Below are 26,764 nucleotides of genomic sequence, written 5' to 3' on the forward strand. Positions count from 1 at the left end.
TTCCTGAAAGTCTTTATATAAGTAAAGTACTCACCCTTTTTCCTCCAGAAGGGCTCTTTATAATAGACTATACACTTGATGACTGAACCCAAAGGCACACGAGTGATCAGCTGGTTTCTCATCATTGGCAGAGGGGGATTGAAGTGAATCTTCATGCCCAGAGTAGGAGGAATAGCACTAATCACATATTTAGCCTGAAAGAAAAGCAACATGGTTAAACATCGTTGGCCTGTTCTTTCTGTTTTTCCCTAATTATTCTGTCTCATTCTACCCTTGTCCCCTTTTAATCTCTCCTTAACAGAGAAGTCAGAAGGATTTTGTTATAACCCAAATTAGCCCTTATTTTTCCCTAGTTCAAAACCTCCAATGACATCCCATCACACTTGTAGTCAAAGCCAAGTTCCTCACAGTCCCCTCCAATCCCATCCATAAAATGAAGCCAGTACATCTCTGATCTACCTTCTGTTATGCTTCCCCTTCTGCCACTCTGACCACCTTGCTGTTCCCTGGTCATGCCATGCTTGCTCCCCACCCCAGGGCCTTGGCACTGGATGCTCTATCTACCTGGAATGCTCTTCCCCCAGAGAGCCGCATGACTCAATTCCTCATTGCCTTCAGTTCTCTTCTCAAATATCACCTTCTCAGCGAGGCCTTTCCTGACATCCTCATTTAAATTTCCATGACCAATCCTCCCACCCCCACCTTCTGATACACTCTCCCTTCCCTTCCCTGCTTGCTTTTGTCCACACTACTTATCACTATCTAACATACTTTTATATTTATATATATATATATATATATATATATTTTTTTTTTTTTTTTTTTTTTTGGACGCAGAGTCTCACTCTGTTGCCCAGGCTAGAGTGCTGTCAGCCTAGCTCACAGCAACCTCAAACTCCTAGGCTCAAGCAATCCTTCTGCCTCAGCCTCCCAAGTAGCTGGGACTACAGGCATGTGCCACCATGCGTGGTCAAATTTTTCTCTATATTTTTAGTTGGTCAATTACTTTGCTTCTATTTTCATAGAGATGGGTCTTGCTCTTGCTCAGGCTGGTTTCGAACTCCTGACCTTGAGCGATCCTCCTGCCTCAGCCTCCCAGAGTGCTAGGATTACAGGAGTGAACCACCTCGCCAGGCTGACATACTTTACTTTTAACGATACATTTGATTATGGCCTTTCTCCTTCACTGGAAGGAGAATTGTATGAGGGCAGAGAATTGTATCTGTTTTATTCACTGCTGTGTCCCAACTCCTAGAATAATGTCAGGCACATAGGAGTTGCTTGATATTTATTAAATAAATATTTCTTCTGGTTTTTTAATTACATAAGCGCCCAATACAGAGGGTTGATAATACCTATAAATACTTTTGTAAATTCCCAGCTCCCAAATATTCTGGTTCTCTTTCCCATTCTTTTCGGATAGAGGTAGCTTTTTCACTTTTGGCAAAGGGACTGTCTAAGAATTCTGTGCTATTATTGGCTTTATTCAAGCTTTGGTTATCTATGGGACTCTGGCCTCTTCCCCATAGTTTAAGGGTCTTGCTTATTCTGAGCAGAAAAATAAAGTAAATTGCTTTTTTTATTCTCTCACTCAACAACAATCAACACAAGACTTTGGTGACCAAATGTGTGGGGGCTTTTCCCCACACACCAAGCAATTCTGCAGTGAACACCAGCTGGGTGTTCTCTAGTACAATTCAGACACTATCTACCTGTAGATAGTGTCACATCCCACAGGTTGAGGGCTCAGTTCCATAACTGTCTCCACTTCAGACACCAGCCATAAGTCTGGGCTTCAAGAACTTCTAACCAACTGGTTTCAAGTTGGGGTTCCCAAAATTCCCTCTTTGGGTTCCATTAATTTACTAGGGCAGCTCACAGAACTCAGGGAAACACATTTACTGGTTTACTATAGAGGACACAACAAAGGATACAGATGAAGTGAGGCATAGGGTGAGGTGTAGGGGAAGGAGTGTAGAGCTTCCAAGCCTTCCCTGAGGCAGCAACCTCCAAGAACCTCCCAGTCTTCAGCTACCAGGATGGGATGCTCTCCAAACCCAGTCCTTTTGGGTTTTATGGAGGCTTCATTACATAGGCATAATTGATTAAACCACTAGCCACTGATGATCAACTCAACCTTCAGCCCCCTCTGCCCTTCCTAGAGGTTGGGAGTTGGGGCTGAAAGTCTGAGCCCTTTAATCCTGCCTGTGTCTTTCAGTGACCAGCCCCTATCCTAAAGTTGCCTAGGGGCTGCCAGCCATCAGTCATCATTAGCATACAAAGAACATCACTTTAGAGATTCTAGGGTTTCAAGAGTTGTTTACCAGGAAACTGGGGCAAAGAGCAAATCTATATTTCACAATTACACAGTTACCTCATATATCTCATGGTTTAGGGTCTTCACAAGGACATTTTCTCCTGTGTGGTCAATGCTGATCACAGGCCTCTCCAGCTTCACTCGGTCCCCTAGAAGCTCCATGATCCGCTCGCTCACTTGACCAGATCCACCCACAAATTTCCTCTCCTGGAAAGCAAAAAGATGGATTCAAGAGGTGAGTGGGAAATACAGGAATAGACATGAATTGCTAAATTGCTAGTTTTCCTCACATATCCTTATCCCGAGATGTAAAACATCTCATTTCCTGCTATGAATATAGTATTTCCTAACTAGGTCTTCTTCTCCTTCTTCTTCCTGAACCTATTGGAAATAGTCTTTTAAAAATTTACTGAACTGAAAATTGGGGAGGAGGCAGTCAGCTCAGCTGTGTGAAAATTACAGCTCACCATTGTTTCCTAACTAGGAATTGCTGGTTTGGGACAAAATTGCAGGTCACCTTCTAGGCTATTCTCTTGTAGATTCCCAGGCTCTAACCTCAGCTGGACATCTTTAGAATGACCCCCAGGTCTCACCTGTCTGGTCACCATCCTTGCTCTATGTTCCATCAGCATTCTGTTGTCAAGATGCTAGACCTGGTGAAGCTCTTCCTAAAGCTCTGCTTGTCAGAGCAAGGATAAGCCTGTAGTTCCCTGCCTTGAGACACAGGCTCAGAACCTCCCAGCCTCCCATCACGCCCCCTAGCCCCAGGTAGCCTACTCCCTGTTGCTGGTTGCCAGTCTCATCCTGGGTCTGGTGTCTGGTGCTTCTGTGGTCACCAAGGTCATTTCACCTCACTGTACCCACCTATCCTGAGCTCTGATAAAGCTTGCAAATGTTCTACCTGGGGTTGTGCACACAGCTGAGCTGACTGCCTCCTCGATTTTCAGTTCAGTTACTTTTTAAAAAGACTATTTCAAATAGGTCCAGGAAGAAGAAGAAGAGGAGGAAGAGAAGGAGAAAAAGGAGGGAGAGAAAGAGGGAAAGAGGGGAAGGAGGAAGAAAGGAACATGACAACCAAGCAGATTATCTAAGAACTCTAGTCCCCTTCCTACTGTGACTGGCACAGTGCCTTATACAATGCTGGGGCTCAGGAAATAGGCACTGAATGAATGAATGAATGAATTTCCCATGTGTTGTGTGTTTTAAATTGAAAATGCATTTCTGACTTTCCCTTTTGAGCTTTCCAAGAAGTGCTCAAGCTATGTTCATCAGATGGTCTCTTACAAACTTACCTAATAATAATCAGATATATATCCACGTGGAAAATGGTGACAGTACATAGAAACAAGCCTAGTTTTAAAACTACATTGGCCACTGGATTCTCACACTGAGTACCTAAGAACAAAGCTATGTCTTACAAAAGCCACTTTGAGCTGCCATGATAAAGCTTTAAAAACCATAAGCCTTCCTCCTGCTTCAGTAGCTCATGATTGCAGGACAATGCCAACATTTCATTTTGGTAATGGTGGTTTTCTGCTGGGACAGAGAAGTGGATGGGTACCTGCCCTCCATTGGTTGTTGAGATAATTCTGGTTGTGCCTCCACATTGTTTCACGTACCACAGGAACCAGAGAGCGGAGACCTCGTGGGTCTCCGCAGTGACACACAGGTTCACAAAGAGAGTGGCAAGCTGCTTTGCAGACCTGCTCAGGAAGAAACAAGAGCAGAATTGGCAAATGCAGGAGAGAATCTTCTTAATTCTCTAGAAATTATTCAAATAATACAATTTCTTGGCAGCGTTTAGCACAAGTTGGCAAGTAACTGAAAATTGTCACTAGAATCTGATATTATAAAACAGAACATTAGAGATTTTGAAAATATCAGAGTTATTTTCCCCTTAAACAAAACACCTTACTCAGAATTGGTTTCTATTCCATATTCTGTGCTGTCATGATTCCTCCCCACACACCTGTTGCTCTTCCACTGATCCCCAGCTCAGTAAAAGCCAACACTATTTACTCAATGGCTAAAGCCAACACTTTAGAAATTGAACTTAATTTCTCTCTTTCCATCACCCTCTTTCCATCAATAACGAATTCCCGTTGTTTCTCACCATACCACATAACTCCACCATCATCACCACCAACTAGCATCATCTCTTGCCAGGAGTACTGCAATTAGTGGCCTGCTGCCTCCACTCTTTCTCACCTGGTATCTATTCACCACACTCAAAGCCAAATGCTTTTTACCTCCCTCCCCACCATGGTGCTCCTTCTAAAGTATAAATCAAGTCATGCCATTTTCTTGCTTAAAACCCTCTAGTAGCATCCCATCAAAACAAGAATGAGATTCAGATCTTTCACTGTGGTTTCCAAAGCCCTAAGTGATGTAGCCCACACTTACCTTTCCTATCTCATCTTGTACCCTCTTCTACTCACTCTAATGCTTCCTCAGAAAAATACACTCTATTTCAGCTATAAAAATGAGCACTGGCTTCCATATTCCCAGCACTCTGGCATTCTCTGTCATTTTCCCATTGCATAGTATCTTTAGAATACTTTTTGCTATTTGAAATTATCTTGATTCTTGGTTTATTATTTTTGTATTGCTGCATTCCCCACTAGAATATCAACTTATGAGAACAAGGACTTACCTTTCTCACCTACCATAGTGGCCCCTATAACAAAATAGTGCCTAGCACATAGTCAGCACTCAATAATTATTTGTTGAATAATTGAATGACTGACTAAAGATGAGAAATATCAATTAAACATTATTTTTAAAACATCCATAATGTATAAAGGATATGCTAGTGCTGTACCAAACACAAAACTAGTCATAGTCATCTATTCAGTTATTTTACTGCCTAATGGAAGGCAAGCTCAAAGGATGGATTAGGGGGAAAATGATTAATAGAGTACGGATGGGCGAACTTTTGCTTGGGGTTTGCAGGTAAATGGCAAGAGGTTATATCCTATCAGGAGGCACACCAGAAAGTGAACAATGTCATGCAATTCCAAGGACCCAGTTATATCTAGAGGGTGCCCTAAAATTTACCAGTAGTGATGTGTACTCCAGGATATTTTTAATAAGGACAAATCTCCCTTTTAACTTTGACATGAAGATTGCATATTGTTAATCTGGTTACTTCTGAGGCAGAATTTTCCCCCGGTAGTGCTGACAATGACTGGAATAAATGATACCGTCCTCCATTTATTGAACTCTTTTCACACTCCATGGCCTTTAAACTTATCTTGTTGAATTGTCATAATAACCCTATGAAATAGTCATTCTTTTTGTCGAGTTCACAAGCTAGAAAACTGAGTCTCAGTGAGTTTAGTAATACTCAATGGTACAACTTCAAACCAGATTATACCTGACTCAAATTTATGCTTTTAATACTTCAAAATGTTTTATAATTTGTCAGCTGACAGCCTGAAAAGTGCAAATATTCACCAAGGGGCATATCGCTACTCTAGTATAACTTGATCCTGGAAATTTGTAGAATCATGCCTAACACACTTACCAGTTATTTACATTGTTTGAAGCTATAACCACCTGACAGCACTTTTATGACAGTCCCCATCATTACAGCCTACAAAATGGTGTCATATATACAGTGAAGTAACTTGGAGTTAGCTTTGTAAGATTACTTATGATAACTAAAGACATAGAAACTGCTAACTCATGCCTTCCTTACAGAGGCAATTTCTGATATCTATCTAAAGCAAATATCCGGACATCAGTTTAAAATACTACTTCAAAGTGAAAACATCCTTTGCTGTTTCTTGATATCCTATTTCTTTTGTTCTTTATTTTATAGGTGAATTTAAGAGCATAAGGTAAAAGGAGTAATAAATAACTAAAATTGAACATTGGTCCAGCTAGATGGCTGATATTAAACATTAAAATATCGCTGCAATTCTAGTTGTTATTGTTGCCAATTTGGTAGGAAAGAAATAATCCTAGTTTGAAATGAAGGGAGATCTAAAAGTAGTTCTCTCTGAAGGGCCCGTCCATTCCTAATCCTTTATTTGATTTACTCTGGGAGCTTCAGTAAGAAAAGAAATGAGAAGAACAATATTTGAGGGACGGAAGGTCAAGGAAGTTAGTGTAATAATATTTCTGTATTTTTTTGCCCCGTTGACTTTTTAAAAGATAAATGTTATAACATTTTTCTACATGAAAAATATATGCACATTTATATAAAATTTGGAAAATTCATAAGATAAAAAGGTGAAAGAATTAGTATGTTCTACATTTCTGCCCCCCAAAAGGATAATCACTAATCTCATTTTGATACATTTTTTTTCTAGGTATAGGTTTTTTAAAAAAATGTATTTACATAGCTGTGGTCACACTGGAAATATAATTTGTTTTTCTGAGGAGCACTTTATAAATGATAGTAACTGAAAGAATGATCAACATTAGTCTTCGAATGTATTAATATAATTAGGCTTTAGTTTGAATAACAATAGGTTGGATATTCTGGGGATGACTTCCTTTAAAACCAGGAAATGATACTGTATGTATCTTGCTTAGGAAAAATTAGAAAGTTATCTTGTGTTTGTATTCTCCTAATATCTCAGAATGTGTTGTTTTGTCAGACAACAACCTAGATTATTCACTAAGTGGAGGACTAGGCCAAGGGCCATGATAGAAAATATCAGATCTCTAGGATCCCAAAGATATATAATTGGTCTTATGTTTAAGAAGCTTAAAAGCTCTCTGGGCAGAAAAGATCTAACTGAATTTATTAGAAGCTTTTCATAACATAAGTTATAAAACAAATGCAGATAATTATAGATTCACTATTTTTGAAAATCTGAAGTATAGAATTTAAAAATAAACACTATAATTTTGTTACAACCAAAATAAGTTATATTGCAAACTACATTCTCATAAGAATTGTTAAATAGCATTAGATAAATGTTGAAAAGGATATCATTCATAATATGCATGGATTTTTATGACATAAGAGGATTTTACTATTTTATCACTAGTTGCTTTCAACAGTTTAAGACATAAGAGAAGCACAAAGATGTTTAGTATAGGCTGGGAGCAGTGGCTCATGCCTGTAATCCTAGCACTCTGGGAGGCTGAAGCAGGAGGATTGCTTGAGCTCAGGAGTTTGAGACTAGCCTGAGTAAGAGAACAGCTAAATAGAAAAAAATTAGCTGAGCATAGTGGTGCAGCTACTTGGGAGGCTGAGGCAGAAGGATTGCTGGAGCCCAGGAGTTTGAGGTTGCTGTGAGCTAGGCTGATGCCATGGCACTCTAGCCCAGGCAACAGAGTGAGACTCTGTCCCAAAAAAAAAAAAAAGATGTTTATTACAGAGTATTATATAATAATAATAATAATAATGAAAAACTGGAGGTAACCAAAATGTCAACAGGATTATAATGGATAAATACATTATGGTATTCATTTTCCATGGAATATTCTGCAACCATAAAATATGATATTTAAAGAAGAGTTTTTAATGATGTAATATCTTTAAACATTTTAAAAATAAATATTTGCATGGTCATATTAAATGTTAAAAACATTTTGATGGATGTCCATTGCTTTTGCAGTGCATATATAAACCATTTTTTTTTAGAAATGAGATCATATATCACACTGTATATAATTCATGACAGCCTGCTGTTCTGTGTATTTAGTAGTACTATTTTTTCAAGCCATTAAATATTCCTATATGACATGATTTTAAAAGACTCTAGAGTATTCCATTTTTCAGATGTCCCATACTTAGTTTAGCCAATCATCTATTATTAGACATTTAGATTTTCTCTTTTAAAAATAATTGTTTCAATGTGCCTCTCTCACTCTCTCTCCCTTCATGTATGCCTCTCTCTCTCTTCTTTTCAATTGCCTTCTTTAAGATAAGTTCTAAGAAGCTGAAATTCTATATCAAGAAGTATATAAATGTTATGTCTTTTGATTGTTCCTACTTTTAGATTCAGATATGTCTAAACACTTGTTTTTACTTTCAGTTGGCAGTGTCCCAGCTCCCCTCCCTAGTGTCTAGAGCATGAAGACAATAATACCAGGGCCGAACACATTCCCAGCTAACACTGTTTAACATGAGAGGAGAGTTTCCTTGAACATGGCTTCCATTTCTCTTACTTTGTTTACTATACATTTGCCATGTGCTTGAATTGGAACCCCTATAATCCTTTCCATTTTCCCTGCTGTCCAAGAGCAGTGTGGCCTTTCCATGTGCTCTGTCTACACAGCCTTCCCAATTTCCGTACAGTTCTCAGTTCTGCCAACAAGAATTGAATGCTTAACACGTAAATACTTGCTTCCAACACCACATCTTTTTCACTTAAGGGGAGTAGTCAGTCCATGCATACATATTTCCCTTATCATAAGGGGAATGTCTCTAGAAGCTCCTCATTAAATTCTTAAAGAGTCGCACTACATCACATAGGGTAGGTGCATGCTAACCATCTCCATATATGACCACCAGTGAGGAATACAAAAGTAGTCCTATATCAACAACTTGATAAGTGAGATCTTTAAGCTTATGGTCTTTAAGCTGTTCTGGGTAAGGGAAGTGACACATTCTGGTCTGTTTTGAGGACACTATGGGGTAACATCACCTTTGTGATGCAAAACTGTTTTAAAGAAGTTGGATGTATAGACATCTTTAGTATAGGAGCCAGTTCCAATATTTTTTAGCATTCCACTTGGCCAGTGGCATGGTTTTAGACACAAAGCAACTACTTGTCCCATACCTGTTGAATGGTATTGCTAAATAAACCTAAAAGATGTTCACAGGAAATTCCTGTGCCTAATGGTGAGTCTTACTTAGTCCAGCAGATCTTGTCCAGCAGCTCCTTCATGGTCATGTGGTCCCATTCTTCTGCAAGAGGCGCCTTCCATGGGGCATCACTAGGAATCTGCATTCAGAGGGGTATTTGAAGGAGAAAGACATATGTAATTTTTCCATTTTAAATAACTATTCAAATAGTGTTAAAAACTCTAACTTGAAGAAAATTCCCCCAATAGTTATTTTTACTGCATAATCAATGCTATCTGTGTCGCTTTCCTATTATAAATCTATACCACTTAAGCTGTACTTAATTTATAACACTTCCTGCACAATAAATGGAAGTATGTTGTAATTGGGCTATTTCCAAATATTGATTACTAAGTTACTAACTTCTAAAGAACATTCATAAAGTCAACTTTTTTACAAGGATCAGGCGGCTGCATGCAATCATGTCCAAATTGGAGTTTTCAGTTAAGCTTTGTGTATGTTTACTTATGAGCTGCAAGTTTGAGCATGGTGGTGAATCAAAGACCTAGAAGTCTTACTTTTCTATGTCTTGAGGTCTTTCTAAATTAGAAACATCATCCCAAGAAGGTTGAGTGATTACATGAATTTTTGCCCCGTCATCAGCAGTGTACAAATAGCAATCAGTTTGACATTTCATTCTTTTAGAGGTTAGAAACAAACTCTTCATTCACTCATTTCACAAATCTTTACTATTTACTAATAATTGTTACCATGTGCTTGACAATATGCTAGGCACTGGTGATGTGTTGTACCTTCTTTCTTTTTAGGACTAAACTTATTATGAAAAATACAAATGTAGTCAAAGAAGCTTCAGGAAGCTTTACCTCCTGCCCCATGTCATCCATTGTCCTCCAAAGGTTGTTATGATCTAGGTAGACAATTGGATTCCACACAGGTGGGAATGGGCCCCTGAAGGGGTATGATTTGCCCTGTGAGATAAAAGATATATTAAAGAGTAAACATTTACAACAATGTTAAAGTAGTTAAATCTGCCAAGTTGGTAAATGTCTGCAAGCAAAATCATGTTAGTTATCAATATGTGATATACTTATCAATATGTGGTATGCATTCAAGCTTCTTGTGTCCTCAGAACCCTACTTAACTTTTAAGCATAGAGATTTCCAGTAAAATTCTCTGTTAAATAAATAAGTTTAGCATCACATCAAACACAGTAAAGATCTCTCTCTCTCTCTCTCTCTCTGAAATTGGAGCCCTTACCATGTAAAATCTAAATGCCAGTACAGAAATGCAGTTACCTAAAGTAATCTCATGTGCCAATGATACTTGCAAATTCCTCAGAATCAGGAGCCCCTGTGTGCCTGGAGGGTCAGAAAATGATAACATTCAAAAACTACAAACATTGTACAAGTTAGAAGAGGATGAAAAACCAATCACAAGAATACAACTATCCACAGAAAGAGTGACAAAACAGGGCCCAGCAAGCTTTCCCAATGACACAGATGTGCTAGGTCAACACAGGAGTTCCCAGAGATCAGGAAAGCCAGAGCAGGAAGATGAGACAACTTCAAGCCTCTTGTCCAGACATGTTCACACCACCTGGCACTCCCTGCAGGGACACCTTGACAGAGAGATAAAGGAAACACATGTCTCCAAGGATTAAAAATAGGACAGCCCACAAATCATCTCTGGGAGGCTTAACTTGCAGGGGGGCAGTTAAGGGACATACACAAAAAACATTTTAGGTCAATTTGAAAACCTGAGTCAGAAGCCAAGCTGTGCATTCTGACAGTATCTTTCAACAGAATCGGAATAACTCAAGATTCTCAGTCAAGCAAAAATCTCACAATAACTCTAAATCATTCAACCAAGATGCATTTTGTGTTGATATTGTAGGCAGAGTAACTAGAGTTGCAAAATGAGAAGAGATTTCATGTTTGTTTTTGCATTAATTCTGTGGCCATGTTGGTCTTTTTTCTCCAACAAAGCTGTAAGAGTCTCAGGGAAGAGTTGAGACACAGGCTTACTTTTCTTCCAGTGAGTTCTCTAGAGAGACAGAACCAAGGGGGGGGGGAATATATATATATATATATATATATATATATATAGAGAGAGAGAGAGAGAGAGAGAGAGAGAGAGAGAGAGAGAGAGAGAGAGAGAGAGAGAGAGAGAGAGAGAGAGAGAGGGAGGGAGGGAGGGAGGGAGGGAGGGAGGGAGGGAGGGAGGGAGGAGATGAAGGATTCAGATTTATTTTAAGGAATTAGTTTATGTGGTTGAGGAGTCTGGCAAGTTCAAAATCTGCAAGATAGACTGGAGACCCAGGGAAGAGTTGCAGTTCAACTTCAAAGGCGCTCTGCTGGCAGAATATCCCCTTCTCCTGGGGAGGTCGGTCTTTTTCTATCAAGGCCTTCAACTGATTGGATGAGGCCCATGCACATCATGGGGGGTAATCTACTTTACTCAAAGTCTACTGACTTATATTAATATGTTAACCTCATCTAAAAATATCTTCATTGAATAATGTCTGACCAAATACCTAAGTTACCATGGCTTATCCAAGTTGAAACATAAAATTAACCATCACAGTTCTTAGTCAACTTTATTGAGGTATAACTGACCTACAATGTACCCAGTTTAGTTTAGCTTAGTTTTCTTTACTTGTTTCTTATAGTTAAAACTTTTTTTAAAGTTTTAACTGACATAAAAATTGTATATATTTATCATGTTCAACACGTTGTTTTGAAATATATATAGTCTTTAGGTAGTCTTCTTAGTGTCCCAAAGCTCTCTATTTCTTTTATCTGCCACTAACTCCACTGCTCAATCTTCATGCATTTATCATTCTGTGTCACTCATTGGGCTCTAAGCTGCAAGAGCATGGGCTCTGGAGCCAGCCTGCCTGGGTCAAGTCATGGCTCTGCCACTCACCAGCTGTGTTAAGTTGCTTTAACCTTTCTGTGCTTCAGTTAACTCAACTGGGAAATGTGACAACAGTAACTAACTCAGGGACATATTGGGAAGATGAAGTGAGTTGACCCATGTAACTCACTTTGAACAGTGGCTGGAATGTTGTAAGTTCTCAATAAATGTCATTGCTAATACTAGAGCTGCTACTATTGTAATTATAATCTTTGTATGCCTAGGACCTGCTGGTATAGATTGCTGGCACACAGTAAGTTCATAATTCATTTTTGGTATCATCTCAGCTGTGTGAACTTGCACTAGTTATTTATTTAACACAGAGTGTCCTGATTTCTAAACTGATCTTTTGTGCTTTGGTTTCCTATGCCATTATTAACCCCCTTGTTTTTAAGTCTCCCATTGAACCCAAACCCACTGTGGCCTCTGCAGATCCCCACTAGCAGAGTAGCATCAACCCCTGTCCCCCTTCCTGCCCAACACATATGCACTTATACAAAGGGGATAGGAGATGGAACTTAAATAGCAAATAACCAAGTCAAACCACCCACTGAAAACAGTGTGTATCTACGACTGGCATACAAAGTCATCTCCCTGGACTCAGCATGCCATTGTGTCTACAGGTAAAGGGGACCAGAAAGTGACAAAGCCACAAGCAGATTTAATAGCCACCCCTTAAAAGAGAAGGAAAGTACATTTTTGTTTGAAAATCCTTAGGACAAAAATGGAGGGGAAGAAAACTGGTACTCATCCAAACAACTAAATTATTTAGGGTTTTTTGTTTGTTTTCACAAACATGTTGGTTCTGCCAGACATCACCACCAGATGACTCATGCTCCTTTTACTTAAGTAAGTAAAAGGAGTATGAGTCCAGCAGATTTGGTTAATTAGTATCTGTTCTGCCACTGCCAGGGTCTGCACCCACAACCATGGCAGTTTCTAGAAGCATAAAGACAATGGTTTCAGAAAGTGAGAAATCCAGTCTGATTCATTGGCTTGGCCTAGGAAACGGTGAAGGACAGATTTTGGGTGAGAGCAGAGTTAACTGACAAACCATGACCTGTAGGTGGAGCCCCAGCCCAAAACAGCATCCTGCACCTCCTTCTATGTTAACTTTCCATTCAGGACCCATGACATGGACATCTTTCCATCATCCCTTCCTTCTTTCCCCAAAGATAACATCTTTGCACAGTACATGTCATGTGAAAGCCACGTGATAGGGATAGAAGGGAGTCCCTTCCAAGACTCCACTTGACAGATCTCAGCCCAGTAGCCCAGTTGAAAAGTCACGTTAGCTGAAGTGTAGGGGCTGTCATTCCATGAGGTCCGAAACACATCGGGGACTTCTCAAATAGCAATCATTCCAGCAATGCAGTGGAGATAAAGACCAGCTTCTAAAGCCCTCCTGATTCAGGAATACTCTTAGAAAGGAGGTGTGTTTGGAACTCTAAAACCAAAAACAGAGTGAGAAGTGACCACTGCAAATGACTCTGTGTGAGTAAATGGTAACCAAACAATATGTAAAGAGCACTATGATAAAATAGAATAAAACACTTTACCTTTTATGTACTCATTTATTAACAGTCCTCAGTGTCTTAGATCTAAGCAGGTAACAGATTAACTTAGCTAAATTTATAAAAACAAGTATTCATTTATAAAATCAGGGAAAACTGATAAACACAGGAAAGAGCTATTGTTAGACTCATAAAAAAATCTCAAATATTCAAGCTTCAGGGAATAAGTAGGGTAGAGAGGAAATGTCTAAGTTTTAAAGATTACACAACCAAAGGCACAGCAAGAGTTTTGTGCCTCTGATTTGGTCATGGTAAAAACAGTCTTGTGTTTGTTGCTGTTTTGAACATTGTCCAGGGAAGCCTGTCTTTCTGAAGAAATCATGAGAAGAAATCAGAGCAAGCCCTCAGCTCAGGATGTGCCCAAGTTACAAAGTCTAATTACATATAGCATTTTTGTTTTACTCTCACAGCAGCCCTGTGAGCTAGGCCCAGCAGAAATTATTTCTTTCTTTTATAGGTAAAGAAAATAAAGCTCAGATAAGTTTAAATGATTAGTTTGAGATCTCCCAGCTCATGAGTGGAAGCTATTTAAAGTTCCATTTAATTTACAGTTACTGCCATGGTCAAGAGTGTGTGCAGAGTGGGGGGATGGGGAATGCCTGGCAATCATTAGGAATCATCCATTCATTAGCCACTACATATATATTGGTGGCTAATAACAAAATCCCTATGATACAAATTAAGTGTCAGTAGCAAGCACCAAGAGGAAGAGACATCACCATAGGGATTCAAGAGCAAGGCTCACTGTTCTCTGGGCTCCCTAGAAGGAACTGTAAAGTGGACTTAGGGACAAACAGATGATAGGAGTCCAAAGCAGCCCCAGTCTCTTTAGGAGACACTTCAGGGTAGGTGGGTACTTAGGGAAGGATAAGACACGGCTGAAAGGCATGCATCCCTACTGGTGGTGAGAAAGCAAGCCAGGAGCTATGCTTGATGGGAATGTCATGCACACATGTGTGTGTGTGCATGTATATGCATGCATGTGGAAATTCTAGATGACAACAACAAAAAACTACAAAGGATAAGCATTCATAATCCCACCAAGTGAAAATCCATCCTGATTACTAACATCTCAGAATGTTTCTTTCATCTTTTTATCCATATTTATACATTTTACACTTGAGGTCTTGTACAGGCAATTATTGTCCTGCCAACTTTCAGTCAATGTTATATCCTAAATATTTCCAATGTCATTCATCTACTCTTGTTAAGCATACTTTTCTTGATTATTACGTAATATTCCATGATATGCAGAGACCAGCACTTCTCAACTGTGGCTCGGGGACCCATTAGGGTTCCCGAAACATATTCAGGGAATATTTGAGGGTTTCTGTTTTCAGCTACATATCTATGTGAGGGAAGATTTTCTTCATATATTTCAACCAAAACAACATCTTGCAGCAGATTGAATGGTGAAGCAGATATAAAAATCCAGCTGTTTTCTATCAAGCCAGATGTGAAAAAGATAAGCAAAAATGTAAATCAATGCCACTCACTATTTTTGCTTTACAAACTAGTTTTTTTCATAAAAATGTGTTATGTTAACTTGTAATAGAGTTATTACTGTTATTTTAATTGAATTAATAAATCTTTTTAAGATTCTTGGTTTCAATTTTTAATATGGCAAATATAGAGAGATAGAGCTACATAAGTAAAAGCTAGTTGGAGTTCTCAACAATTTTTAAGAATCTAAAAGTTTGAAAGGTGCTTTTAGCTCATCCTCTGAAGTGAGGTATCACAAGAATGGAAGACAAGGCACCACATGTACTCGCCATCAAACTGGCACTGACTGATCAACACTAAGGTGCTCACACAGTAGTGATATTCTTTGGGGGTAGGAGGATTGAGGGTGGGTAAAGTCACAACTAATGGACGTGGTAAGAGTTGTAGGGGAGAAAGGGCACGCCTCAAATCATGGTTGGGATGTGGCAAAGTCATAACATGTAACCAAAATGTTGGTACCCCCATCATATCCTGAAATTAAAAAAAAAGAAAACCTCAGGAGAAGGGATACAAGATGGCTTTTAAGAAGACAACAGAACTGACTCAAACAGGCTCTGAAATGTGATAGTTCTGCTACTATAGGCAAATTGCTCAACATTTGTAAGTTTCAGTTCTCTTATCTTTAGAATAAGAATCATGATACCTATCTTGGGCATACTATATCAATAAATTGAGACTATACATGGCACACAGGATACACACACTAAATGGATGTTACTGATGGTTTTGTGATCATCATGAATGTACCATCATTTATACAATCACATCTTGCCCATAAATCCATGTCCAAAATTTTGATTAATCACCTTTGGATTCCTGGCATGAAGTTTTTGCTTTTTTTTTTTTTTTTTTTGAGACACAGTCTCACTCTGTTGCCCAGGCTAGAGTGCCGTGGCATCAGCCTAGCTCACAGCAACCTCAAACTCCTGAGCTCAAGTAATCCTCCTGTCTCAGCCTCCCAAGTAGCTGGGACTAGAGGTGTGCACCACCATGACCAGCTAATTTTTACTATTTTTAGTAGAGACAGGATCTCACTCTTGCTCAGGCTGGTCTCCAACTCCTGACCTCAAGCGAACCTCCCACCTCAGCCTCCCAGAGTGCTAGGATTATAGGCAGGAGCCACCACACGTGGCCCTAGCATGAATATTTATGTTTGAGTTTTTAAAGCAGACTTGCTGAAAACCAGCAACCAAATTGATCCTCACCTGGCCTTGCTTTAGAGTTTGTGGGCTCAGTAAGAACATCAGAATCCCACTTTCTAGAATTGTCACCTAACAAGTGGGCAAGTAGTTCTCAGACACTCAAACAGGCTGGCTTGGAGATGTGTGCATCACTAATGTCAATTTCAATGCTATACATGTCTTGCTCTTCTCCAGACCTCTGCTCTGGAGGCAAAGATGCCACACTCCAATTTTGGTCACATTTCAGAATCCCCTTGACCATCTTATTCTTGACACTGGCCCCAGTCCTTGCCGGTAGAAACAGGAGGCCTGGTCTTTTGTAGATCCAATTCCCCATGAATGGTCTTTTTCTCTAAGGATGTCTCCTCTAATGTTCATAGGAACCTTGCCTTCCTAAACATGGGGTGTCAGGGTAAGCCACCTGCCCCTATATAACTCAATCATTTCCACAACTATCACCTAGGGCTATGTTTCGGCCCTGAACTAATTTGGAGGACCAAGCTTTACTTTTGAACTGTATTTTCAGTTTAGGAGAAAAGAAATTTAATCTTTCCCATGGGGGTCAGGAGGAGTCTTGCAGACTCTACTTGGGCAAATGGTTTTCTTCCTCTGTTCATGTGCCTAGTTCATGGCCCTCATTCACATTGCTAAGTACTCAGAGTTGGCATCAACACTGTCTCCTGATTGCACTATCACATGGGTGAAGCTGGAGCAAGGGGTAGACAACAATGGCATCATTGCGTGTTTGGAATCTGCCAGCAGCACCATAGCATGTGAAAGCCCTGGGGTTGCTCATATAGGGAGAAATGGGGAAGGTGGGGGTGGTAGTGAGAAACTAGGCAAAACCCTTCAGGAAAAATAATAACAATAATGATAACAACTAGCAGTGTGCTTACTCTGTTCAGGTCCTGTTTTGTGCACTTTACGTGTGTTGACTCATTAATCTTCACAATGGCTCTATGAGATAGACACAATATTGTTCTTTTCAGATAGAGAAACTGAGGCATAGAGAGATGAAATACTTATCATTTTCTAAGATCTCACTACTAGTAAGTGGCAGCAGGATTTAAATTCTCTGACACTTTCATCATCAGTAAAATGTAGATAATAATACCTACCACCAGGGCTGTGGCAAGAATGAAATGAAATACTATATGGAAAGTTCTTAGAAGGATGTTAGTTGTTATTATGATTTTAGTAAATATCGCAAAGCACTTTTCTATACCTATCTTGTCCCTCCAATGAAGGTAGGCTCTCTAGGCCCTCTGGGGCAATTCCACTGTCTGAACCTGCAGATGACTTTGTAGCAGAAGCCTCTGACCGCATCAAATGAGCATGCTGGGATTGACCAGCACAAACACCCATCTCAAATTGATCACCCCAGCATCCCCTTGTTGGAGAAGGTGCTCATCCAGTCACATTGTCTAGCAAGCCCTCTCAGAACCTCCAGGACTGGACCCTGAACTCCAGCCTCCAAGAGCAGTTCAGCTAATCCAAAACAACTGTGCCACTTTCCTGCCCCAACCATAGCCTCGCTGGGGTCACAGGTGCCGGATGACAGGTGCACCCCTCATCTTCCAAAGATATTATCCAAATGCTTTTGATGTCTCTGAAATACAGAGAGTAATGAGAAGATGGAAAAGCTCTTTGTAACCTGGGTACAATATTAAAGAAGGGAGGGGGAGAGAGAAGGAGAAATTGACTTCTAAAATAAATGATTTTTCTCAAAATAGATTTGTCCTCAGATATGAATTATTATCTTTGGGTTACCAGACTATCATTTTGAAATCTGAGGACATGTCATGATCTAAGTGTGGAAAAATCATGTCTAAAAAGGAAATTATTTTTTAAAAATCTTTCCTAAAGTATTTCTCTACCATATAAGATTTTTTTTTAAGTAAAGATGAAAGTACCTATATTTATAAAATCATTTGTATATTATTATATTTAATTTTCATGGCAATAGTGGGAGGTAGAAGCTAATAATCCCACTTTACAAATGAGGAATTGATGCTTCTAAGAAGCATTAAATTACATGCCTGAGGTCCATGGTAAATTTACTGAAACCCCAGTAGTGTTACAGAGGTCTGTGACTCTGGAGTTAGTATGCCTTTCTCTACAGAGAGATCCTTACATGATGGCAATTCCTATCCTGAATTTATCCAAGCACAACATGTATTCTCCTCTCCTTTGGATAACTCACCCAGTTCCAAAGACTGCCTCTGATTAATGCCAGTATAGGTACCAACTTTTCACTCCACAAATTGTTTGGCAGAAATGTTCACTTTCTTTAGTGATACAAACCAAAATGATAATTCACTTAGATGAGTCAGAAGATTCCCCCAAAGAAATTCAATGCTTTGAAATAATAACTCCAGTTTAAAATAAATCAAAGTAGACTTTATGCACAAATAGAAAGGTTTCCTTGGCACCCCATGGAGCTTTGCTGCTATGAACATTAATCCTTAGTGCTGAAATTGCGTTGATTTAAGGAAGATTCACTTGTTGGGAGGAGGGTGAGAAGAGTGCTGGGAAGATCCTGATGAGAATATTCTGGAGACTCGTCAAGAGATGACAAGGCAGGAGAAACCTGGAGTGACATTCAGATAAAAGAAGAGGCAAATTTGGCAAAGAAGCAACTTGTGAATTTTACATCGAAGACACCCTGTAGATACTTTAAGAAAATTCAAACTTTACCCAATGGGCTGAGATGAGATGAAAGGGATATCTCAGAGGCACCTATTTATTTGGAACAATTATTTCCAGAAAGAAAAAGTTTTTAAAGAGACTCTCTTAAGGGGTACTTTTAATTTATATCATATGCTTTTTAGAAAAGCCACTTCAAAAGAGAAGTTATGAGTAAAAAGAAAGTGGTATGAGAAATAAGGATTGTGATAGGTAAGCATCATAATTACCATCACTGTCCCCACCACCACCACCACCATCACCATCACCATCACCATCACCATCATCATTACCATCACCATCACCATCACCATCATCATCATCGTCATCGTTGTCGTCGTCATCATCATCATCATCATCATCATGGCTAGCACTTTCTGAACATTTGCTGTGTATCAAAAACCTTTCAAGGACTTTACACATTTAATTCATCTTTCTCTCTCAACAACCCTATGAGGAAGGTGTTATTGTTATCTTCATTTTCTAAATTAAACAGAGGCACAGAGAGGTTAAGAAACTTGCCTCAAATCACATAGCCAATAAATAATTATACCAGGCCTGCTGACATCTAAGGATATGATCTCAATCTCTATATTATTATAGAAGCACTTGTTGTTATATCTTTTGACTTTCCCAAGAAAATACACATGATAGCATATATTTCTCAGGGCTCTGAGGAGCTTTGATGTGATAATTCCTACATATCTTGGAGCTGCTAGAAAATATTATTAGCAAAAGATCACTGAGGCAAAGGCTATGTCTTTCATAGCTAAGAGAGATACTCTTTAAAATGTATTATATAAAAATTCATAGCTTCAGTTAAATTTATAAGCATCTGCCTCTTCTTGATCTTATTTTCAACTACCTTTCCCATCTTTAGGCCTATGTATTTGTGCTCAGAAAATCTGTCACTGGGCTAGTATTTTCTCTTTCTTTGATCTGCATCATTTGGACCCACTCAGAATTAATCTTTTAATTTACAAGGTCTCTAAAATATCCTCAATACCATTTTTATGCAGAGCTTCAATTTAAAAATTCTGTTTGGAGATATTGTTATCTCACATGATAGCTTTAAATTTCAAAGCAGGCCACAAGGTGCTAGCTAACTTATGCTGACCTAAAGTAGGTTTCAATGATGACCGTGATAATGAGAAATGCAGGGTAGTCTAAGTGCAATTTCAAAATGCTCCTCTTCAAAACTCTTGAATGACTGCTGATAATACTTACAATTCTCATGCATATATACACCAGTTTCAATTGAATGCTGTGAGCTTCAGAGCTGGAGAACAGAGTAGGATCCTAAGAATACTTCCATCACCAATTAATGAGATGAAGTAATAGAACTAATTGTGATGATATGTTTAAGGCTTCACCATGTGCTGAATTTCACTTGTATGAGAAGCTCTAGAGTTGAATGAGCCACATATTCTTTAAAATCATGATAATATAATGGCATTTTTATTTCAGGGGATTTTGGGTTAAATTTATAAACGAAGAAAGAGGATCAATCCTTTAAAGGATGGAAAAGATGTATATTCTTTTGTATCTGCCCAAAAGAAAGCAGAGCGGTGTCTGGGGTGAATTGCCATCTATGAAGAAGAAATATACACAGACACATGTGTGGATGTATGCACACAGAGAGAATCTATTTGCTCCTAAGGGAAATTTTGCAGAATATTACTTTTAAAATGAAAGTCAGATCATGTTACTTCTCTACTTTGAACATTCCAGTGGCTTCCCATATCCTCAGAGTAAAAACCAATGTTCCTGTAATTGCCTACTAAGCTCTCCAGGGGTGTGGAACCTGTGGCTTCAAGGCCACATGTGGCCCTCCAGATCCCCGAATGTGGCCCCTCAACAGAATCTAAACTTCACAGGACAAAAGTTTAGATTCGGTCAAAAGGCCACACTCAAGGATCTAGAAGGCCACATGTGGACTGAAGGCCACAAGTTCCCCACCCCTGCCAGTAGCCCTGTTCTCTCTCTGACCTCCCAGTATTGTGCTGAAGCCTGTGCATATTGGGTCAGAAGACCCAACTGCACTCATCTCTTCCCAACTCAGTGTTCAGTGATGATAAGTTGGTATCTTGACATGGCCATGAAGTATTTATTTACACCATGTAAACCCTACAGGTGAGAAACTGCTTTTTTTTGGATAGTGGTTTATCAGTCTATCACTACTTCTCTCCCCTAACTCTCCTTTGTCTACTCTGCTTTAACCACATGTGACTCTTTGCTGTTCTGCAAACACACCCTTCACACACCAGCTTCAGGGCTTCTGAACTTGACGTTCCCTCTGGCTGGAACACTCTTGCCCAAATAACCACTTTTTGCCCTCTTGCCTCCTTTAGGTTTTTCTTAAAATGGTACCTCCCCAGTGAGGCCCTCCCTGACTAGCTTCTTTAAAATTGGATCCCACCCACTCACCCCCCTACACCCCCATTCTCTGTAGCACTCATCACCTTCTGATATTATACATATATATATTTACTTTTTTGCAAATGTGCCTGAACATATGTTTTATTATACATTGTTTTTAGTGTAGTAACATCTTATACATGCATATAGGAGATTCAGCAGATCTGGTTTAGAAGTCCAAACCCTTATTAGAAATTATTAAATCTTGACATGGAGAAAATAACAGATTTTAAAAGCCAACGCTTTTTGCATAATTTAGCAACCTGTTGGTTAACTGAATTTGAACTCTAAAATGTACTTGAAAATTAACCCATATAAGCATTTGAGTTGAGAGTGGTAAAAAAAATTTAAAAAATAGCATTTTTAAAAATTTCAGATAAAGCAATGTATGATTTTTGTTATACATAAATTAACTTCATTTACAAAAATCCACATTTTATAGCATTTTTTCTGCACTTAACCATATTTTTTATTGTACCTTTTACTGCAAGTAAAAAGCAATATAAAAACATGACTGATTCTATTTTAGTTACATAATTTTTTCTATGTATTTTATTTGTTTGGTGCATGTCCTCCCCAGCTAACACATAAGGTCTTCAAGGGCAGGGATTTTTGTATGTTTTGTTCACCTCTGTATTTCCAGTTTATTTGTAACTTAACTGGGGACAAAGAAAGTTGTCTTTAGTAGTGGAATTTTGGTGGGAGCTGGAGTGAGTGTTAAGACAGGGACCTTCCTGGTTTCTTGACATCATACTAGGTAGCACATATTTTCCTATAGAACTAGCTTATTTGTGACTAAAATATTTCAGTTTTCCCCTAAGAGTGATGCCAAATCAAGGACTGCCCAATTGTGCTCTAAAAGGGACAGGCTCACATGGGGGCAAAGACCCATTCTTTCAGTCAAGAAACATTTACCTAAGACCTGCTAAGTGCCATGTCCTGATCCACATGCTGGAAATGCAGTAGTAGGCAAAAAAGAAAAAAAAAATTTGTTGTCGTATTGTCTTAGTCCATTCTGTGTTGCTATATTATAATACCACAAACTGAGTGATTTATTTTTTTTTTAAAAAGAAACTTATTTCTCACAGTTCTGGAGGCTGGGAAGTCCAATATCAAGGTGCTGGCATCTGGTGAGAGCCTTCTTGCTATGTCATAATGTGGTGGAAGGCATCACATGGCAAGAGAGCACGTATGTCAGAGAGAAGGGGGGCTGAACTCAACCTTTTATCAGAAACCCACTCCTATGCTAGCAGCATTAATCCTTTCATGAGGGCCCTCTTAAAGGCCTCAATGGCCTCTTAAAGGCCCTATCTCTCAACACTGTTGCATTGGAGATTAAGTTTCCAACACATGAACTTTGGGGACACATTCAAACCATAGCATTTGCCCCCATGGAGCTTACATTCTACCAGAAGGCAGTTGAAAAACAAATATATGTATAATATGATGTCAGGCATTTACAAGTGCTATGAAAAAAAAAATCCAGTAAAACAGAAAATGGATAGATTAAGGATAGAGAATACAAGGTGGGGTGGGAGAGGCTATTCCTTAAAATAGAGTTATCAGGGAAGGCCTCTCTGAGGAGGTGATATTTGACTTGAGACCCAAGAAAGAGCATTCCAAGTGGAGGAAATAGCAAGTGTGTCTTGGCTATCTAAGACATATTGCTGCATAAAGAAATAACCCCACAATTTAATGGGCTTAAGACATCAATCTATTATTTTCTCTCACAGAGAGAAACCAACTCTGTGGGTTAACTAGGCTCAGCTGGGCAATTTCTTGCTTGAGGTTGCTCATGTGGCTGCATCAGATAACAGCTGGGGCTGGAGTAACTTGAAGGCTCAACTGGGCTTGTTGTCCAATACAGCTTCACTGCCAAGTCCAGTACATTTATAAGGAGGGCTGGAAAGCTGGATTCAGCTGGAACAGGTGACCAGAGTGCCTACATGTAGCGTCTCTAGAATGGCGGTCTCAGAGTATATGGAATTCCCACATGGTGTAACTCAAAGTTCCAAAAGAGAAGTGGAACCTGTCAGTTTCTTAAGACCTGGGCCCCCAAACTGGAATCATGTCTCTTCTGTCATATTCTTCTAGTCAAAGCAGTGACAGAGCCCTCCTAGATTCACAGGAGGAAGTATAGAACCCACCATTCCCTCTCCATGAGAGGACTGTCAAACAGTGTATGGCCAGCCATCTTTAATCTGCCTCAAAGTACAAAAGCCCAGTGGTAGGAATAAACTTGGTACACTAGAAGCCAGAGTGGCTAGACCAGAGTGAGCAAGGTCAGAAGGTTGGTATGGGGCATATCATTTATTTACTTAAAGGCTGTGATAAATATTAATTTTATTCATTCTCCTTCTAACTTACTGCTGCTGATTTTTCTCCCAGAGTTCTACAGTCAAGAAACCTTAGCTCTAGCCTGGATACATAGACAAGATGTCAACAGAGATCTGGGAGAACTGCCTGAAACCAATTAGGGAGAAATATGAGGTCCCTAAAATAGCAGCAGCACAACTACCCTGGCCTTAGAAAGAGCTGTAGCAGCTTAAAAACAGCCTGTTGTTTTTAGACGAACTCTCATCCTTTCTAATCCAAAGGATCAATGTCATTAGGTATCACAGTGACATCTTTTCAATTGCCAAAACATCTACTCTGCATAGGTCACCCTTAAATATACAGTTTTAGATTCTACTTTCTGCCTAAGCATGAAGTTATATATAAGGCAATGCTTCTTCTGACCTTATTATGTTTATATTTCACAATGCAAACATGAAATAAACCCAAGATACAATGTATGGCTGTCTACCTCTACATTTATCTTGTGGGACACAGAGTTTCAGAAGTCTCGCCATATTGAGCAGCTTTCATACTTTTAAAAATTCTTAGATTAGTAATGAAATGAGAGAGTTCAATGTCTCCCAATAGTCCTCCATTTAACTAAATGGGTAGTCCACACTGGTGGCATTCATGGTCTCCTGATACCACTGGAAGGTCACGCAGGTCCTGGGAAGTCACATGAAGATTAAAAAATCAGTGATGGGGCATAAGACAGAAAAAGTCAGCATTAGGGAGCAGGAAGCTCAGCAGAAAGAAGAGGAGTATTGAGGGCCTGCCCCACAGCTCAGTCCTCAACACCCTTATTCTTTTCCTTGTTTTTCTTAAGACTTTACTCACTCTTAAGTACAATCTCCATGTAGGTCAGCACCTCAGTTGAGCTATCAAGTTGAACACTGGAGTCAGATGGACCAGGGTTGGAGTCCCCATGCCCCCACTTACCAACTGGGGGATCTTGAGAAAGTTAGGCAAATGCTTTGTGCCTCAATGTCCTTCTTTGTAAAGGAGGGATAATAAAAACCATCTGGGCTTTTCTATTAAGTGACATAATGCATATGAAATGCTTAGAATGGTGTTTTAAATATATCAACATCTCAAAAGATGTCAGTTATTGTTATTATTAAATTTAATTTTGAACTGAATCTCTAGGAGTCACCATGTATTATGCATATGTATTTAGTTTAACTCAAGAGCATAAATTATAGGTAACTAGGAACTGTGATTTTGTTTTCTTGGTTTGCACAGGTCTAGAAGCTATCTGTAGCAGCTTCCCTTAATATGTGCCAACTTAAAAAGGGGGGAAATAGTAAATGTCAGCTGTAAAAGGCTCCAGGTCACTCTGCAGCCCTTTTTCTCAGAATTTTGCATGGACCATGAGTGCTGAAAGATGAAATGAGTAAACACACTTCTTCCATTGAACTATAGGCTTATCTTCTCTACAATTCATTATTTGTTGGACTCCTCTCTGACTATATTTTAAGACAATCACCATTGATAGCACTTTGGGCCAGTTCTATGGTTTCTCCTGAGTTGGTCATAATCAGCGACAAATGAAAAAATTTATTAAAATAATGACACTATATTAAAAATATTTATGCTCTCAATAAAGTTATTACCTTATATTTATTGAGCAATACCCTCCAAGATTTGGGGAATATTTAAAGCATTCTTTTATGTAACAGAGGGAATGGCCTGGAAAAAAACAGCAAAAATATTTTCTGTCTCTTTAACACTTCCTCCACTCTTTTTTGAGAACTGACACCTGCATCCCTACCTCAGGCCAGTGGTTGGGAGCAGCAGGGAGAAAGGCCTTTTGTCTGTCCTTGTATTCCCCCAGCGCTTGGGTGGGGCTTTGTCTTTGGCTGAGATGGGATGATTAGAATAGTTAACCACAATAGCCTAGAACTGAGGGCACTACCTTTCAAAGCTCTGGATTTCTGTTTGTTGAGGGAATTTGGATTTTGAGAGGTCTGCCATGTTTCCTCCTTTGCCTGCAAAGTAATAAAATTTTCTTTCGTTTTCCAGTAGTTTCTCTAGCCACCTCAACTTCATTTAGTTTCAGCTTGCTCACTTGCCCACACATTAAAACCACAGGGACTTAGCATCTCCTATGCACCTAAGATAGATTTCCTCAAACTGATTGGAAGCTGGTCTGCCCTTAGGAGTAACAAGTATATGAGGAATTTCACTCATCATTTACTTCCAAGTTCTTTATGATGTCAGATATTTGAAGTTCCCAGAATGTATGCAGTTAATTAGTGATGTAATGTTGGGTCTATGTTGTGAGATCTAGGCATATGTTTTAGACAGGTTTTTAAAAAAATTAAGATGGATTAGAAGTGTTTCCAAAAATACATGGGCTCTGCTAACCTTTTAGGCCTGCGCTACCCAAAAGGTTAGCCACTAATCACATGTGGTTATTGAGCATTTGGTATGAGGCTAGTCTGAATTGAGATATGCTGTGAGTGTAAACCACACACCAGATTTTAAAGGCTTAGTACAAATAAAAATGTAAGAAATGGAAATTATAAGAAAAGCTCAAAGCTAACAGCTTATTTTAGCTTCTGTCCCCTCAGCTTGCTTGTTTACAATATATAGCTTAAGTGAAGCCATGACAGGCTTCAGCGGGTGCTGGGCCTCAAAATGCAGTAACCGCAGGTCATTTCCTGATAAGAGGTTGAAAAGCCCAGGGATGGGGGAGGGGGCCAAACACCGGATGACTCTGCAGTAAAATGCTGAAATAAAATGCAGAGGAAGCCCTAATGCCAGAACCAATCAGCTGGTAAGAGGAACCAACCTGAGACAACCAGAAAAGAGATGGAATAAACTGCTGAAGAAGACTGAGGGAGGGGGGAGGGAGAAAACTACTTAAGAGATACACATAACCCAAGGGGGGCTTCCTGTCAGAATAGAGGCCACTGTGTTGGTGCTCTGAGACTTGGACCCTCACTCAAGCTAGTCAATAAAACTCCTTTTGATGATTTCAGCCTCAGTGACTCCGTCTCTTTGTTCTGTGGTACTGCGATTTCCCACTCTAACAAAAGTATGTAAAATACCTCATTAATAA

General features: G+C 39.3%; 1 protein-coding gene across 1 annotated transcript in view; it reads right to left on the reverse strand.

Annotated features, from left to right (window-relative positions):
* MAOB (monoamine oxidase B) overlaps positions 1 to 26,764 on the reverse strand; it is a 99,930-nt gene that overhangs the window by 27,147 nt on the left and 46,019 nt on the right. The window contains exons 4-8 of the mRNA XM_012754056.2: positions 9,950 to 10,054; positions 9,134 to 9,225; positions 3,879 to 4,020; positions 2,375 to 2,524; positions 35 to 194 (exon numbers count right to left, since the gene is read on the reverse strand). Coding sequence (XP_012609510.1) covers positions 35 to 194; positions 2,375 to 2,524; positions 3,879 to 4,020; positions 9,134 to 9,225; positions 9,950 to 10,054 — 649 coding nt within the window. The remainder of the gene's footprint in view (positions 1 to 34; positions 195 to 2,374; positions 2,525 to 3,878; positions 4,021 to 9,133; positions 9,226 to 9,949; positions 10,055 to 26,764) is intronic.

The sequence above is a fragment of the Microcebus murinus genome, chromosome X (assembly GCF_040939455.1).
Source record: "Microcebus murinus isolate Inina chromosome X, M.murinus_Inina_mat1.0, whole genome shotgun sequence".
Taxonomy (NCBI): Eukaryota; Metazoa; Chordata; class Mammalia; order Primates; family Cheirogaleidae; genus Microcebus; species Microcebus murinus.